Below are 17,793 nucleotides of genomic sequence, written 5' to 3'. Positions count from 1 at the left end.
TCATCCCATGTTTTGGTTTAAGTGCTCTGTGTTTACAAACTGTCTTTTTGGTGTGTGTGCAAAAAACGTTCATTAATTACTATAGTGATAGTGAAGTTGCTCAGTCGTGTCCGACTCTTTGCGACCCCATGGACTGTAGCCTACCAGGCTCCTCTGTCCATGGGATTTTCCAGGAAATAGTCCTGGAGTGGATTGCCATTTCCTTCTCCAGGGGATCTCCCCAACCCAGGGATTGAACCCGGGTCTCCCACATTATAGACAGACGCTTTACCGTCTGAGCCACCAGGGATCATTAATTACTACTTTGATGATTAATTGACTTTGTTATTTTTCGGTGATTTTTTTTTGGTAAATTATTTATTCATTTAAGTTGTGCTGGGTCTTCATTGTTGCATGGGCTTTTCTCTAGTTGCGGCAAGCAGGGGCTACTCTCTAGCTGCAGTGCATGAGTTTCTCATTGTGGTGGCTTCTCTCATGGGACACAGGCTCTAGGGCACTCAGGCTTCAGCAGTTGTGGTACATGGACTTAGTTGCTCCTCAGCATGTGGGATCTTCCTGAATCAGGGCTTGAATCTGCATCTCCTGCATTGGCAGGTGGATTCTTATCCACTGCGCCACCAGGGAAGTCTTTCTGTGATCTTTTAACAAGTCACCAAGATCACCATTGATTGTGACAAGTCACAATTGACCAAATCATTGGTCATTGGTGACTGAACTTAGTCTTATTCAGCCTCTCACCCATATTCCCTCCTCAGAGGTCAGGGTGGGGGTGGAAACTGAAAGTTACAACCCTCTAACATTGCAGCATGGTTCCCCTGGCAACCAGCCCCTATCCTAAAGTTATCTGCTGCTGCTGCTGCTAAGTCGCTTCAGTCGTGTCCAACTCTGTGTGACCCCATAGACGGCAGCCCACCAGGCTCCCCCATCCCTGGGATTCTCCAGGCAAGAATACTGGAGTGGGTTGCCATTTCCTTCTCCAACTGGTGTGCTCCAACTGCAGCACACCAGGATTCCCTGGTGTGTGTCTTCCAGAGTTTGCTGAAACTCATGTTCATTGAGTTAGTGATGCCATCCAGCCATCTCATCCTCTGTTGCCCTCATCTCCTCCTGCCCTCAGTCTTTCCAATGAGTCAGCTCTTTGCATCAGATGGCCAAAGTATTGGAGCTTCAGCATCAGTCCTTCCAATGCATATTCAGGGTTGATTTCCTTTAGGATGGACTGATTTGATCTCTTTGCAGTCCAAGGAACTCTCAAGAGTCTTCTCCAGCACCACAGTATGAAAGCATCATCTTCAGTGCTCAGCCTTCTTTACGGTCCAACTCTCACATCTGTACATGATTACTGGAAAAACCATAGCTTTGACTATATGCAGCTTTGTTGGCAAAGTGACGTCCCTGCTTTTTGATACACTGTCTAGGTTTGTCATAGCTTTTCTTGCAAAGAGCAAGTGTCCTTTAATTTCATGGCTGCAGTACTGTCCTCAGTGACTTTGGAGCCCAAGAAAAGAAAATCTGTCACTGTTTCCACTTTTTCCCCATCTCTTTGCCATGAAATGTTGGGTCTGGATGCCATGATTTTAGTTTTTTGAATGTTGAGTTTTAAGCCAGCCTTTTCACTCTCCTCTTTCACCCTCATCAAGAGGCTCCTTAGTTTCTCTTTTCTTTCCCTGATTGCACTTATCACTTAGGAAATTCTAAGAGTTTTAGGAGCACAGTGCAAAGAATGGAGATAAAGACCAAATATATATTTTGTTATAAAGAAAGCAGCTCTTTTGCCCTTTTCCTATTTGCCCATTTCTGGTTCCCCTGTAACCTTAAAAGAACCTGATCATAGGAATGAATCACCAGGCAATTTAAGCAAACTCCTGACTTATGTGTCCTGAATGCACGCCATGCCTCGCCTAACTTGTTGATTCTTTTCCTAGACAGAAGTAGGTAGGCCTCCACCCCCAGTAGCCCCCATAAGTAATCCTGCCAATAAGATAACATCTGAAGAGTCAGCTAGTCTGCACACAAAGGAGAAGGATGCAGAAGCCAACCTCCTGCTTAAATGATTCCCTGAGATTCTTCCCCCTTTTCCCTTTAAAAACTGTCATGGCTGATCAGAATCTTCAGAATTGGAGTGAGGACAAGAGTCTACCTCCTCCCCAGCTTGCCTGCTTTTCTACTGACACTTGACCCTCCATTATCACCTTTCAAACAAGCAGTCAAGTCTGCCTTTAGTAACAAGAAAGCAAAACATCACATATATCAAACCAAAAATGTTCACTGAAAAGATTTATTTTAGCAGCTGTTTTATCCCATTCTACACATTTGTTCAATATATTTATATTTGTTCTGCATAGATGGCATATTAACTTTTATAGTTGACTTTTTCATTGGATATTTGCTGCTACCTGGCCTGAAGAAAGAGTCAGGAGGATAAATAAAACCCGCATGGTGGAAACGTAGAGCAGCGTTTTGGTTCTCGGCAGAACTTTACTGTGGTGTGCACTTCAGTGTCTGCTTTTCTTCCTCTTCTTTCTCAAATCCTGAGCAGATGAGAGATCTTCCCTTGGGATATCGAGCACAACACTTACGCAGTTCTTCGATGACAGCCTGACACTTAGATTCCATGTAGTTGTTGGCTGAAAAACAGACAGGCAGACCCTAGTCATGATCTTATAGAACTCAGGCACAGGGACGTTGAGACCTGAACTTCCCAGTCCTTTTCACCTTAATGTGCCTACAGACATGGAAGAAAGAGGATGTAACCACATCCACTGAATTCTTTCTGATTTAGAGACCCATCGACAGCTTAATAAGGAAGAAAAGTATGATTTACAAAGTGCTCAGAAGATATTTTCACATCTAATTTCCTTTTCTTTAAGGCTGATTACTTATGTGCCTTTTTCTAGGGCAGTGGTTTCTAACCTCCTCTCTTTTTTTTAGGGAGGAGTCACTCATCCCTTGCACATTAGTTTGCACTCAGTTTAAGGTGGCTGCTGGATGTTCCCAAACAAACCTTTGCATTAGGGGTTGAGAAACTGCAGCTTCAGCCTTTTTAACAGCTGAGCTAAGAATAAATTTATTTGGGGGGTTCCCAGGTGGCACTAGTGGTAAAGAACCCACCAGCCAATGCAGTAGACATGAGAGATGCAGGTTCGATCCCTGGGTTGGGAAGATCCCCTGGGGAAGGGCATGGCAACCCACTCTAGTATTCTTGCCTGGAGAATCCCATGGACAGAGGAGCCTGGTGGGCTATAGTCCAATGGGTTGCACAGAGTCAGACATGACTGAAACGACTTCCCATGCATGAGCTAAGAATGGTTTTTATAGAAGGTTGTAAACACACACCCACACTCACCCACACCCACAGCCACATACACCTACCCAAAGACCTCCTGACCTCCAAAGCCTAAAATGTTTCCTGTTAGGTCCTTTATATAAAACATTTGCCCCAAAGATAGACCCTAAGTCTAGGAGGACTTTATCTAAAGGTTCTAGGTAAGCTGTAGTCGATTTGAGTTCCCTATTACTAAAATAGGATGCATGGGAGTTAGTCTGGGATAGGAAAGACAATTCTGATTAGCAAGAGTACGGTTGGGTGGCTAAGTCCAGGTTTGGACCCAGACCAAAGGAGTTCCAATCATCACTGTGCCCCTTACTAGTTCTGTGACCCTGGACAAGTTACAAAGCTTATATCCATCTCACGGGTGAAAGGATTAAGTCAATGTTATTTAAAGCCCTTTCAGTTGCGATTGTCATACACTGAGTATTTAGTGGTCTCTATTTCAGTCCTTCCGGCTCTCACTGTAGCAAGGGGGTGTAACCAGCTCTAACTTGATGTGTGTTCTCCTTTAGCCATATGATGCTAATTTAAATCAGGAAAGAATCAGAATCACCTAAGAATTTATCTGGGAGAAGAAATTGTGAAGAGCATTCTTTGCAGGCAGGGGGTGGATGACCTGGGCCCATGGTAGTGAAAGCATGGAGTCCTAACCACTGGACTGCCAGGGAATTCCCCGTCCTTTTTCATCAATTTGGAGAAGGGAAAGAAAAGGATGAATAAAATGGCATTCTTATTTTCCATTAACATTTCAGATTAAAAGATTTAAAAAATATTGCTTGCATCATAAATGGAAAAGTCCAAGAATCAAAGTTAAAGGTCAATGGAAATACACAAACAAGGGTTTTCTTTGGTGGTGAGTCTTTGGGTGAATTCTGAACATTTTCTCTTCTTTCATTTTTATGTTTTTGTGGGCATCCATGTCTATTACTTTAATAATGGGAAAAAAAATGATCAAAAAAATCAGTTTTCAAATTCAGATAGCCTTGTAGCTTTCTGCTAGTAATCATTGGCTGATTTAAAAAAACTAAAATTCTCTAGTATTTGGTCCAACAAAATGGACAAATCATATCAAATATGCTTTAGCTGAAATTAACTTTTGCCTTTAAGAGTTAGTTGCTGAATCCCAATTGTATTTTCACCCCCACACCTTCTAACTTGACTGCTCTTAAAAAGTGAGTTGTCGGCCACCAAAGTGAGTTGGTAAAGTATGACCAACCCATTTAGAACTGCTGCTGCTGCTGCTAAGTCGCTTCAGTCATGTCCGACTCTGCACGACCCCATAGACGGCAGCCCACCAGGGTCCCCAGTCCCTGGGATTCTCCAGGCAAGAATACTGGAGTGGGTTGCCATTTCCTTCTCCAATGCATGAAAGTGAAAATGAAAGTGAAGTTGCTCAGTCGTGTCCGACTCTGTGCGACCCCATGGACTGCAGCCCACCAGGCTCCTCCGTCCATGGGATTTTCCAGGCAAGAGTACTGGAGTGGGTTGCCATTGCCTTCTCCACATTTAAAACTAGTCTTTTTTAAAAAGGACTTTGCTCATCTTAGTGATTCTCAACTCTGGCTGTGTATTAAAATCACCTGGTTAATGATTTCGATTGAGTCCTACCCAGACCCCAGCTGCAGAGAGTGTGATTTAATTGTTCTAGGCAAGTTTTTGAAGTTCTCCAGGTGATTCTAAATGTACAACCAGGATTTGTTAACCCTAAGCTTAGGTCACATTACTTATTTTCTGCCATCTTTGCTTTATTTTCTGCCATCTTTGGTGATATAATGAGGAAAAGAGGATAAATTAATTACAGAAATATTATATTCTGAGTGGAGTTAGTATTGTCTGATGATAAAAAGAACACTTGGTTTCTTGTTAGTTCACAGATAAAGTGGAAACATAGAAAAAGCATTTAACGTACTACCTTGTAAACATTTCTGTATTTCACAGGCTTGTTTCTGGCACGGATCCTTCTGCGGCATATCCAGAAAACTAAAATAAGAAAAATGATTTTTATTTTGTTTTTTATACATAAAGACTTTAAAGCCCCTCTAGATGGAATTTTCTTCTGAGACAAGCAGTATGCTCTTACAATTGCTGGAAAACAATTACACTACAACGTTCTTCCCGTTCAGAGGATGAATATGCTGTATTTGTGTAATATTCCATTTGGTTTGGAAGATATAAATAGCTTGGAAAAAAAACCCTTGAATTCAACTCATCTTGACCACTGTAAACCAACATTGGGCTAGAGAAGCCAAAGCTGCAACCTGACGGCTCTATGACTTACAGAACCACCTTTATAAATGATTTAACTCCTTGAGCCTTTTCCTTATTATTGATGTGCAAAATAGGGATCATACCTACCTGAAAGCACTGATGGAAGGATTAAATGTCATAAAGGCAATAAACTGCATAGAAGGCAGTAAGGACTGAACACATGATAGCTATTATTCCCAAGATTTTTTAACAAGTAAAACCTTACTTTTAACGTACATAAAGTGCTATGAGTATTTTAACTCAGGAAATGTCTTTATCAGGTAGTGAATCAGCAATATTCGGTGCTATTACTACTTCCTGAGAACGGTGCTAGGTAAGCAGTTAAAATTTTTCGTGGAGTTCTTACAGAAACCAACTTCAGATATTTGAAACCAGAGAATAAACTTAAATGCCCCTGATTCTGATCAGCAATTTCTAATAATGTGAAGACACCATGTCAGAAAGGAAAAAGGCCCAGGAGCCTTGGTAGCTATTTCATGAATGCAAATAATCTTTTTCTCTTTTTTTCCCCTCAGAGCCCCCTAACTTCTCAGTAGATCTGAGTTAGGTCAGTACTGGGATGGGAAACACTGGCGCAAAACCTAGGATATTTACAGGATGGGAGAAGGAAAGGCAGGTGAATTGCTGCAGGGCAAATTAGCGACAAAGAGATGCTGATGCTGCTAGCAGTTGCTCTCTTCTCTCTAAATCAGTACCAAGTCCTTGGTGATCGGGGCATCTGTTCTGTAGCAGGTGCTGACTTTTGTGGGATTCATCAGATCCCAGGTCCAGCGGATGATGTCCATTAACGGGTCTATGGCAATTTCCAAAGGAGTCAATGGCAAGTTACGTATCCTAACTACATGCTTGTGTTGGCTTGCTTTCTACCTGCATAACCCTTCCTCTGCAGTTCCACTTTCCATGTTCTTCATGGCCCTTTCTAAACTTCTGTGTTCTTGAGCAGTTTTTCACCCCACGCCCCCCCACCCCAGGCCCACAGGTGGGTGCACTGCAGTGGTGAATGTCGTGATTGTCATTTACTGAACAGAACAGTGGAGCATCTCTTCCTAGAATCCCAGCACCTGGTGGGGGGGAGGGGTGGAAAAGAAAAGATCATTAACATCACCATGATCAGAGCGAAAAAGAAGCAGCAGGGTAGGGACAGGGAGAGAGAGAAAATACGTACCCGGTTAATCATCAGGCAAAAGCTTAAGCAACAGTTCCTCTACGCCCCTGACCTGCCAGAAAAAGAAAAGTTTATAGAGTACTCTGTCATAAGAGGCCCAGGACAATGAAAAAAAAAAATGATTAAGCAACAGGCCTACCATTAAATGATGCTGGATTTGCCACAAGCGAGAGTTGTTGTCCATGTAGCGCTCCTCGGGGTAGAGTTGCCACATGAGAGGTAGCTGGGAGGTGAGAAGGTGACTTGGCCTGGCTGCATCACCTAAAGGAACCTGAACTTGCTGAACTCGGGCCCTTAGGAAGCTCGTCTCCTGGTGGAGAGAAGCGATCACACAGAAAACCAGAGACTTCAGGATGGTGCAACGGATGTACTTGAAAGCAAAAAATCGATCAAGAAATCCGCAAAGGAGAAACAATTACCTCTTCCAGGACGGCCACCCACGTGCGCTGGTACTCGTCGCGGTAGACACCCTCTTGGTGAACCCAGAGGCGATCGGGTGGGGCCCCCACATCCTGTCCTGCCATCCTGGGCTTTGGGGTCCAATGCTAGCCCTGCTTTTCTCCACCTAAGCCTGCAGCACCCGTGCACAGGACACAGGTGTGACTTTGGGCCTTGGATTGAACACACCCATGAGCCAGGGGACCTGGTACTAGCAACCACCAACTAGAAGCCAACCTCTTTGACGCTTACTTGCGCCGTCTACACTGAACCCGGGGCATCTGAAGCTCGTGGCCGGTTTGAAACTTGGGGCAGAACCTCGGGTGAGGCTGCTGACGGCGAAGCACTCGAGAACTCAGGGAGGGAAGGGGTTCTGGGGGCATGTAGGAACAGCGCTATGGGAAGCCAGGGGTTGGGGGGGGTGGTCTCGCAGTCTTTGCATTCCGCAAACAGCATCGGACAAAATGTAGTGAGCCATGGAGTATGCACAGCAGTGCACAGAAGGACACACTTATTGGGGCAGGAAAGCAGTAGAACAGATGCATGCATGCCATCTGTCCCCAAGTAAAAGCCCTTTCCAAGCAGTTTCCATCTTAAAAGGTAAGACTGTGCAGGTCAAATCATGTAATCATGTGTGTGGCTTTCTAAATGGCAATCAGAATTTTGTTTTAAAAGGCAAACGACCTGTTAAGCAGTTTTCTTAGAAAGCTTACTTGGCATTACCTTTTGGCATTTCCAAAAGGCAGTTTTCTTTTTAGTGAAAATGTATAAGGTCATATCATGGAATGTTTCAGTTCCAAGACAGTCTGGGATTGTGATGATTAAGAGTTGAGAGACAGCAAAAGAGGTTACCCATCTCATTTCATTTTAATGCTTCGGGGTGTCACAGAAGCCCATTTTCCCACAGACGGGTGGCTTTACATTCTGTTTTCCCAAGTCAGAAAAGCAGAAAAGCTCACCTGCTCTTTGAGAGGTGTAAGTGAAGCACACCTTTGGGGCCAAATCTTCCGTAACACAAACTCAGCTCTACTGTAAGGATCCTCTGCCCACTTCTGGATCGGATTTCAGGGTCTCACAATACCTCGACCTGCACTTTGCAGGAATGAACCTTTGGGGGCCAAGTTTCAGCATCACGGGGTGGCTTCCCTGGATGTCTACATTGGGCAGGGTGCAGACATGCCATTGGGGAATCCACTACAAAAAAACAGAGGCCTTCTATTCCCACTGGCTGACCATTAGGTAGGAGAGGGACTGCAATACGGCTTGGGAGGTTGCTAAACCCTCAAAATGAGACTGTCAAGAGCAAACAAGAAGCCAGAATGCAGGGTGAAGTCCGAGAGGAGAACTAACTGAGCTGAACCCAGCCTTTGCCAGAACAAGCTGAGTCTGATTTGTTGTTTTTCCTTAACATTGTTAGTTTACCTTCACTGAAAGGTAGGTGGAAATATGTTTGAGAGAGGGAGGAAATGGTTTGATTGGCATGAATGATTTAAGAGCATCATGGTTGCTTTGCCCATTGTACCCTGAGTGGACCTGATTCTGAGCCTATCATACCTTTTGTCTTATAAGTAAGTGTTAGTTGCTCAGTCATGCCTGACTCTTTGTGACCCCATGGACTGCAGCCCATCAGGCTTCTCTGTCCATGAGATTTCCCAGGCAAGGATATTGGAGTGGGTCACCATGCCTTTCTCCAGGGGATCTTCCCAACCCAGGGATCGAACCTGGGGCTCCTGCATTGCAGGCAGATTCTTTACTGACTGAGTTACAAGGAAAGCCCTTTGTCTTATATGGCTCTCTTATTTCAAACTCATCAAAGGCAGAATGCCTTCTCCTTAACCAAATCCCAATTTCTCTCAGTGGCAACACAGCCTCTCCTGATCCTGCAGATTAAAAACTTATGACTTATCCTGGACTTCCTCCTCTTCTTCAGTGGGTACATCCCACCTGTCACCAATGCCAACCAGTGCCACTACCACTATTATTTGAGACCAGCTTCACCCCGATACCAGATTCATTGTGTCCAGTGCTGTATCCATGTTCTCCCTGTCCAGTTCAGTTCAGCAGCTTAGTTGTGTCTGACTCTTTGCGACCCCATGGACGGCAGCACACCGGGCCTGCCTGTCCATCACCAACTCCCGGAGTTTACCCAAACTCATGTCCATTGAGTCGGTGATGCCATCCAGCCATCTCATCCTCTGTTGTCCCCTTCTCCTCCTGCCCTCAATCTTTCCCAGCATCAGGGTCTTTTCCAACGAGTCAGCTCTTTGCTTCAGGTGGCCAAAGTATTGGAGTTTCAGCTTCAACATCAGTCCTTCCAATAAACAGCCAGGACTGATCTCCATTAGGATGGACTGGTTGGATCTCCTTGAATTCTCCCTGTCCACTCACCTATAATATGGCTTCCCAGGCCTCTCTGCCTATCTCAGTGCCATGACCACAGAGGGTACATGTCTGCCTCCTTGATGAAAACATCTTGCCTCTGATGACTACTGAACATTTATGTCTAAAATCACATTTTGGCCACTAATTATAAATCACTTTGCATTTTGCTCTGCTTATTTCACAAGTCCTGTCCCCGCCCCACCCCGATATAGTATTATAAGCACTAGACAGAAGGAATAACACAGTACTGGGCAGTACTGGGGCACTGTGAGCCTCAAATGCTAGTCAGTGTTCCTGGGAGTGGATGGACATGGTATGCTGAGTAGACAGACAAAAGGCCATATAAACATGGGTAGAGAGTGGTTCATTCTCTGGGTCGATTAGATAGCTATTATTTTGTTCAAAGCCTTTTTTTTCCATTTCGCAGACACAACTATTCTGCCTCTCTTCCCCGTCCCCCACCCCACAGCTTTGGAAAGGAGTGATCCAAGAAAAGAAAAACAGTAAATAGGAATGTCAAAAAGAGAGTCAAGTCAGAATTTTGATACAGAAGAAATTGGTGTGTTTCCCCCGCCCCCCCCATTAAAGTAGAAACCCAGCGTTGAGGGTTTTAGAGCCATCTCAACTTCACAGGTAGGCCCTGACAACAACTAACAGACTGCCACACTGACATTTACATGTTTTGAAGGAAAAGCAAACATTTACTGGTTACTCTGACTTTGAAAGGAGATATTTCCAGCAGAATAGAGGGCCAACCAATTGGATGGTATAAGTTAGGAAGAATCACTACCAAGAGGCCTGTGAACCTCTGCAAAATATTCTGAGAGGAAAGGCACCACGTGTACTGCTGTGACCCACAGGACAACATGCTGGGCATCAGTGGGGTGAGCCTGGGGACAAGCCCCAACATACAGCCCTGGACTCCCACTCGGAGACATGTGACGGCCCAGTGGAAGGCAATTGCAGGGATCAAGGGACTGAGAAGCTGCCCTGTGAATGCAAATCAATAAGAACCTCAGCTGAGAAATGCAAAGGCTCAGTGAGAGGGATTAAGAGCAAAGCCCCCAGAATCACCAGAGAAGGCAATGGCACCCCACTCCAGTACTCTTGCCTGGAAAATCCCATGGACGGAGGAGCCTGGTGGGCTGCAGTCCATGGGGTCGCCCAGAGTCAGACACGACTGAGCGACTTCACTTTCATTTTCACTTTCATGCATTGGAGAAGGAAATGGCAACCCACTGCAGTGTTCTTGCCTGGAGAATCCCAGGGACGGGGGAGCCTGGTGGGCTGCCGTCTATGGGGTTGCACAGAGTCAGACACGACTGAAGCAACTTAGCAGCCCCAGAATCACAGGTTGTATGAATGGAACACAGTCTCCCTAGAGGTGATCCTTGGAACGCTGGCCCCTAACTTTTTCTTGGTCAAGTAAGTTTGGGAATCTTAGGGAAGCATAAAGCACCTAAGGATAATAAAAGCTCTGGCAAGTTATACTGGCACGAAACTTTAACATTCCCTCCAGTTTATCTGACTAGAGAACATTCTTCTGTATATGACACTTGTGCATAAACTTCAGGGCCCTGTGAACGAAGATGAATCTCTGAAACCTCGAGATAAACTTAGGTACAAAGTGCAATACAATACACGGAATATAACCCTGTTGCACTAAACTCAAGGTATACTACCAGATACAAATTCAAGTGGACTCAAAAAAGTGTTTACAGGGATTTCCCTGGCAGTCTAGTGGTTAAGTCTGTGCTCCCAATTCAGGGCTCACGGGTTCCATCCCTGGTTGGGGAACAAAGGTTCCTGCATGCCTCACGGTGTGGCCAAAAAAAGTGTTTATATTCCTTTATTACCCATGAATGTAGGGCTTCCCTGGTGGCACTTGTGGTAAAGAATTCACCTGCCAATGCAGGAGATGCAAGAGACGTGGGTTTGATCCCTGGGTGGGGAAGATCCCCTGGAGGAGGACATGGCAACCCACTCTAGAATTCTTGCCTTGAAAACTCCATGGGCTGAGGAGCCTGCCAGGCTACAGTCCATGGGGTCACAAAGAGTCAGACATGACTGAACGACTGAGCATACCCATGAATACACTAAGAAAGATTGCCCCCATGGGGGTTACCCTGATGGTAACCTGAATATGACCAGGGACCACACTGGCCTAGATAGACTATTTCTTAGTAAGGCGGTTTGTAAACTACTTTAAATAGATGACAGATCACAAAGAAGGACTTCCTTAGGTATGTAAGTAAAACCATTATTTTTCATGTATATAATGAATTATTGTGTCTTTTTAAAAATTTACAATTTGGCTTAACTTCCAGGTGTTTGAACAGCTTTCAAACATAAATCAGTCGAATACACTTATTTTATTTGAAGTGAATTAATAAACTCATCTAATTACAATGAGTGAAGTTATTAATATCAAGAATGCCAGCCCTGGAGTCAGCCTGGCCTGTATATGAATGCTGGTTTTGCAACTTACTAGCTCTGTGACCTCGGATAAGTTAAGCTGTCTACACTCCAGCTTTCTAAAATGTTAAATGATAAAAGAACATATTGATCATGATTGTCAGCACTTACTTAGCAGTTTCTACATGTCTTATATATATTGACCCTTGCCAGCTTCACAATCACTCATTAGATACTACGATTACCTTCACTTAAAGATGACGGAAGTAAGGCACAGAGAAGTTAGCTAACTTGCATGAGGTAACACAGCTAGGAAGTTGCAGACGCCGGTTCCAACTGGGGCAGTTTACACATATGAGACATAGAGATGCTTTGTAGTCTAGCACATAATAAACTTTGACATAAATGTCGGTAGTTTTTTTTTTTTCTACTCCAATTAAACTTTAGAGCTGTCTAATACACCCATGAGCATTATAAAAGAGAATGTCAATGTTGAATGTGAGATTGAGGAACACCAACCATAGACAAAAGGTGTTTTTCTTCTCTTTTAGTGCTGCCTAAAAGTGGTTATAAACGGAAGAAGTCCCATCAGAAAACAATAATAACAGCCATTCGTGCACCATCAGCGCAGGGCACACTAGCCGCGAAGAGCAATTGAAAAGAATATATGCTGTAAAATCGAAGCTTAAGAGCAAAATCGGATAGGTCGAATGTAATCGCACACTTGAAATGTCGCCCCTGCTTCACCATTAGCAAAATGAATAGTGGAAGGATCTGCAATATGATTCTTAAACTTTAGGTAAACAATGGAGGTTGCTGGCATAGATGTTCCACGGGACGTTGGCCCTATTTGTGGGGAGATTGGGGTTGGAACTGACTTGGGAGAAGAGCAAAGCATCAACACGTCCTCCAGCAGCACCCTGGGCGTGTTCCCTTTCCAGTACTGGCCTGTTCGCCTGGCTCCCAGACTACACACGAAACCGGTCAAACCAACAGGCACTGACCGGCTGTAGCGGCAGCACGGCATAGATTGTCTTTGATTTAGACTCGTTCAAGAACCCGCGTGTAATTTCTAGCCTTGGCAGTTGGGAGATGCGTACTTTCCCTTATGGCGTGTTTATCACACCTCCAAAGAAAATGACTTTTACGTATAATTTCACCGGGTCTGATATCACAGAGACAAGGCGAGCTGAGGAAACTCGTGCGTATCTGCGGCGATCTGAGATACATCTGACCTCAAATCGAAACTTGAATTCCCCTTTCCCTTTCCCTGTATCGAACACAGAGATACCTAAAAGCCTTCGGAGAAAGTAGCAGCCACCAAGCTTAGGAGTGATACTTTTCAGATACAGTGTAGCACTGTTTCTGCCAAGAGGTTACTCACATGAATATAGTGTTTCTTGGGCTAATTAATCCGCCTCAAGAGCAGCGAGGCTACAACTTCAGGTCACCCACCCCGGGCCACTCAAGCCGAGATCGGGACGTGAGCCCGGGGAGAGCCGAGGCGCATTCCGAGCCGAGGTCACCGAACCGAAGTTACCGGCCGGTTACCGGAAGTGGTCCAATGAAAGAGTGGTCCCAAATTCAAGGCCCCTAACTTGGAAACAAAATAAAAGAAAACCTTAACTCGGGACCCAGTTTTCAAAGAGCGTCCCCTGGGCGCGAGAAGGCCGGCGGGGGCAGCGATGCCGCTGGCGGGAGGTCCCCGGAGCGTGTAGGCCGCGCACGGCTCTTCTCGGCGGGCGGGCAAAATGGGCGCCGGCGAGCAGGAGGCGCTGGCCCGGCCGTCCGCCCGTTCCTCACACACCACGTCCGCCCGCGGCCCGACAGCGCCGCCTCCCTGCCGCCCCCCGAGCCCGGCCCCACGTCCTGCCCGCGGCCGGCCACCGCCCTCCGCCCCAACGGCCACGCCTGCCTCAACCGGGGCGGGCGTTTCCCAGGTACCGCTGGGCCGGCCCCGCCCCCGCGTCCCAAGCTCCGCCCCCGCGCGCCCGCCCGCCCCTCCCCGCGCCCCACGCCCCGCCCCGCCCCAAGCCCCGCCCCCACTCGCCCGCCCTCCACCCACCCCGCACCCCAGGCCCTGCTCCCACGCCCCAAGCTCCGCCCCCGCGCGCCCTCCCGCCCCGCCCCACCCCGCGCCCCAGGCCCCGCCCCCCGCGGAACCCGCCCGGCCCGGCTGAGCGGCGGGTTGGCCAGGGCCGAGCTGGCCGGAGGCGGACGTGAGCGGGCCGGGCCAAGATGGCGGTGCAGGTGGTGCAGGCGGTGCAAGCGGTCCATCTGGAGTCAGACGCCTTCCTGGTGTGTCTCAATCACGCTCTGAGCACGGAGAAGGAAGAGGTGATGGGGCTGTGCATTGGGGAGGTAAGTCAGCCGACCAGCCCGGCCAGGACCCTGCCGAGCGGTCTCCCCACGTCCCCGGGCGGCTGCTGGCCGCGCCCGGGGCTCTGGAGGCCACAGGCCCCCTCGGCTCATCCTTGGATAGGTCATCCCCCTTGCCTCTGCTCGCTGAAGGCTTCGGGAGCCTTCCAAAAGCCCCCAGCGGTCCCCATCAAGCCTTTGGGAGAGGCGAGGGCAGGGGAGGGAAGATTTGCATTTTCTCCTGGGTGTGCTCAGTGCTGGCCGACTCTTTGCGACCCCGTGTATTGCAGCCCGCCAGGCTCCTCCGTCCGTGGCATTCTCCAGGCAAGAATACTGGAGTGGCTTGCCATTTCCTCCAGGGGATCGTCCCCACCCAGGGCTCGAACCTGGATCTCCTGCATCTCCTACATTGGTAGGCGGGTTGTACCGTGTGGCTTTTCTTTAGATCTGGAGTTACCACCCCAGTGACCAAACCCGCGAGTCAGACCAGAAAGAATCTGTTACAATGAGGACATCAGTGTATTAGGAAGCAGGCGTCCACGATTAGGGCCTTCACTGTTCCCTCTAGGAGTCATTTTGAGGGCATCAAATAACCTAAGACAGGTGAGGCTTTCTAAGACTCCCAAATTTCCGCTGTGTTAAATATTGCAGAGGGCGAAAGAGACCGAGCTTACTTGTTGATAATCCAAAGTAAGAGTTGTCCAGGCTTTCATGCTGGTGTACAGGAACCTGTCACCTGATTTTCATTTTATCTGCATCATGTACCTCTAATACAGTTAATGTGATCAATAATCTTTTCTGCTCTTTCCCACTCTAGTTAAATGATGACTTAAGGTAAGACTCTATTTGTTTATTCCTATCTTTTGATCTCTTTGTTACTGTTAACGCCAAATTATCACAGCTTTCCCAGTATTTTGGACTGGATGTATTCTAACTTACCTTGATGACTCTGGAGCTCCCTCAATAACCCAGTTTCAATTCCACCCCACCTCTGAAAGTTGTTTTCCACCTGACTTTCTAGTTAGGAGGATTGGCAGTTGAGATATGGATGTGAAAAATATGGTTGCGGGAACCAAGATCCTAAGTGAAAGCTCTTTGGGGCAGATAGCCTGCATGGGAAGGGGCTGTGTCCCTCTATTAATCCATTTCTCTGTCTACATTGTCAGTGGCTTTCTGCCTCCCCCTGGTGGACCCTACAGTGATCTCCAAGGTCTCCAGCAGCTTGAATGCTTTTGGTGGTGAAAGCTTTGGGTTACCTTTATTGAAACGTCAAAGCATAGAATTTCTCCTTGGCAAACTCAAGTGCTTAATATCCAACATTATAGGACTTTAGCTTTGATCATGAAAACTGTGTGCTTGCCACTTAAGCATGTGTCTCAGACTCCTCCTAACAGTCATGAGCACAGCTCTAGTCTCAGTTTATTTCCCTCCTCTTCCTCTGTCTTTACTGTTTCATTGCAAAAACTGCTAATCCTGTTACTTTGCTTTGAGACCTTTTTTTTTTTTTTTATATTCCCAAGCTCAGTTCCTTTTTTTCTAATTTATCCCCAAAAGGAATGACCCCAAATTTACATATACTGGAACTGAAATGCGCACAGTTGCTGAAAAGGTACGTGTGCTCTCATTTTGCATGATGCAAACTTGCACTCGGGGATGGATATCTGTCTGTTTGATGGTCTCAGCCAGGGATGAACCTGCTTCCTGCAGACCTTCATTTGTGGCTGGCGGTGGGGGGGTGGGTGGGTGTTCTCTCTAGTAAAATCAGATGAAGAATCTCCTCACTAGGAATGGGACCTATTCTTCACAGGAAGTTTTTCCTACTCCATCGAAATGAGTAACTGCCATCAGCTCTCCTCCTCGATGGCCTCTGCTGGGTTTGTGGCCCTTCTCCCATCTTCCTTGAGACTTTGGCTGGTTCGCATCCCTGTTATCTTTTTATCCCAAGTCTCAACAGTCACTCAGGCAACCCCTCTCTGCTTACAGGCAACCTGTCTGCACTTCTGCTCCACCTTTTCTGTTATTCTCATTTTTGTGGTCGAGTATCATGCTTCTCAACCTAATTGTGCAGTTCAGTTCAGTTCAGTTGCTCAGTCGTGTCCGACTCTTTGCAACCCCATGAACTGCAGCACACCAGGCCTCCCTGTCCATCACCAACTCCCAGAGTTTACCCAAACTCATGTCCATTGAGTTGGTGATGCCATCCAACCACCTCATCCTCTGTCGTCCCCTTCTCCTCCTGCCCTCAATCTTTCCCAGCATCAAGGTCTTTTCCAATGAGTCAGCTCTTCACATCAGGTGTCCACGGTATTGGAGTTTCAGCTTTAGCATCAGTCCTTCCAATGAACACCCAGGACTGATCTCCTTTAGCTTTAGGACCAGTTAATTTCCCCCCCAGTGTGTTGCAGACCACCGCTTCTGTAAAATACAATAAAAGTGAATTCTGTCCTCCCATGAAGCAGATGATGAAGGTGATAAAAGCTATCAGGCAACAACTCCATCTAATTATTACCCGCACATACAGTCCTCTCCATGTTAAACCACTTTGCCTTGCTTCTTCCCATAATTAGGAAAGAAATTTACTCCTGTCTAAAGCTATAGCTTCTTCACAGACCTTGCTTCTCAAATATCCTTTCTCTCTTTTGAGTTTTCAGCCTATTCCTGTGATCTGGCTTTTTTCCCTTAGAATACAGCTGTGCTTCAATTACTGTCTTTTTCAGAAAGGAAGGAAAAATAACATCTCAATTCTGTCTGTCCCTGTAGTTAACTTATTTTGTGTCCTTCCTTTAATAGCTGTGTCTACCTATTTCTTCCTTCTCTCCCTCTCATCATTTATGGACTTTTCCTCCTCTGCCTCAAATATGGTATTCTCCGAGTTTCTGCCTTTATCTCCTCTTCCAAGGATGTCTTCTTGGCCAACATGAACTTCCCTGTGGCTTTACCTTCAGCAGACATTGAGGTTAGACAGATCTGTCTGCAAACACTTTCTATGATACTTATGGTGTGACTTTGGGCATGTGACTTCACATCTGTGAGCTTTGCTTTCCTTATCTCTAAAACAGGGATAATAATAGCTGCCAGCTTCCTAGAATTGAGAGAGTTGGATCTATGTAATGTGTGTAAAACATCATCTGCAGAATGGGTATTCCAGTAGTACCAACCTTCCTGGGTTATGGGGAGAGTTCAATTAAGTTAATACATGAAAAGCACTTTTCCAAATGCCTGACACGTGGCATGTAGCCAGTAAATGTTGGCCATTCTGACTGGTTGCTAATGCTTGGTAGATGTTAGTTAGTATAAATTACCCCATGCTCCAGAACTTCATACTTCACTGCCTTCTGGACATCCATGTTTAGTGTTCAAAACTTTCCTCTTCCCCAAACCCTCTCCTCCAACATTCCTCCTGCCATAGTAGTTCCCATACCTAGCCGCATCTTGG

At 46.3% G+C, this 17,793-nt stretch overlaps 3 protein-coding genes across 7 annotated transcripts in view; 1 reads left to right on the top strand and 2 right to left on the bottom strand.

The window, feature by feature from the left end:
* Nucleotides 1–2,264: 2,264 nt before the first annotated feature.
* Nucleotides 2,265–13,771, bottom strand: CMC4 (C-X9-C motif containing 4). Of its 4 annotated transcripts, none has more exons than NM_001078151.1 (3): nucleotides 13,384–13,771; nucleotides 5,244–5,311; nucleotides 2,265–2,627 (listed from the first exon to the last, which is right to left on the bottom strand). In NM_001078151.1, the coding sequence occupies exons 2-3, from the start codon at nucleotides 5,299–5,301 to the stop codon at nucleotides 2,479–2,481; spliced, it is 207 nt and encodes a 68-aa protein (NP_001071619.1). In that variant the 5' UTR covers nucleotides 5,302–5,311; nucleotides 13,384–13,771; the 3' UTR covers nucleotides 2,265–2,478. The 4 variants fall into 4 exon arrangements, with proteins under 4 accessions (NP_001071619.1, XP_010819844.1, XP_024844061.1 ...); XM_010821542.4 differs by lacking the exon at nucleotides 13,384–13,771 and adding an exon at nucleotides 6,295–6,659; XM_024988293.2 differs by lacking the exon at nucleotides 13,384–13,771 and adding an exon at nucleotides 6,467–6,659.
* On the bottom strand, nucleotides 6,150–7,288 carry MTCP1 (mature T cell proliferation 1). The gene is made up of 4 exons (NM_001195623.1): nucleotides 7,184–7,288; nucleotides 6,904–7,074; nucleotides 6,765–6,816; nucleotides 6,150–6,660 (listed from the first exon to the last, which is right to left on the bottom strand). The coding sequence occupies exons 1-3, from the start codon at nucleotides 7,286–7,288 to the stop codon at nucleotides 6,769–6,771; spliced, it is 324 nt and encodes a 107-aa protein (NP_001182552.1). The 3' UTR covers nucleotides 6,150–6,660; nucleotides 6,765–6,768.
* Nucleotides 13,772–14,218: 447 nt separating the features above from the next.
* The window catches only part of BRCC3 (BRCA1/BRCA2-containing complex subunit 3), a 78,454-nt gene continuing 74,879 nt past the window's right edge, over nucleotides 14,219–17,793 (top strand). For both annotated transcript variants that reach the window (NM_001075790.2, NM_001435443.1), the window contains exons 1-3: nucleotides 14,219–14,360; nucleotides 15,175–15,191; nucleotides 15,912–15,966. In NM_001075790.2, the coding sequence (NP_001069258.1) occupies nucleotides 14,238–14,360; nucleotides 15,175–15,191; nucleotides 15,912–15,966 (195 nt within the window). In that variant the 5' untranslated portion in view covers nucleotides 14,219–14,237. The remainder of the gene's footprint in view (nucleotides 14,361–15,174; nucleotides 15,192–15,911; nucleotides 15,967–17,793) is intronic.

Source organism: Bos taurus, chromosome X (genome assembly GCF_002263795.3).
Source record: "Bos taurus isolate L1 Dominette 01449 registration number 42190680 breed Hereford chromosome X, ARS-UCD2.0, whole genome shotgun sequence".
Taxonomy (NCBI): domain Eukaryota; kingdom Metazoa; phylum Chordata; class Mammalia; order Artiodactyla; family Bovidae; genus Bos; species Bos taurus.
Note: the sequence above shows the minus strand (reverse complement) of the source record. Positions and strands in the feature narration are given on the sequence as shown.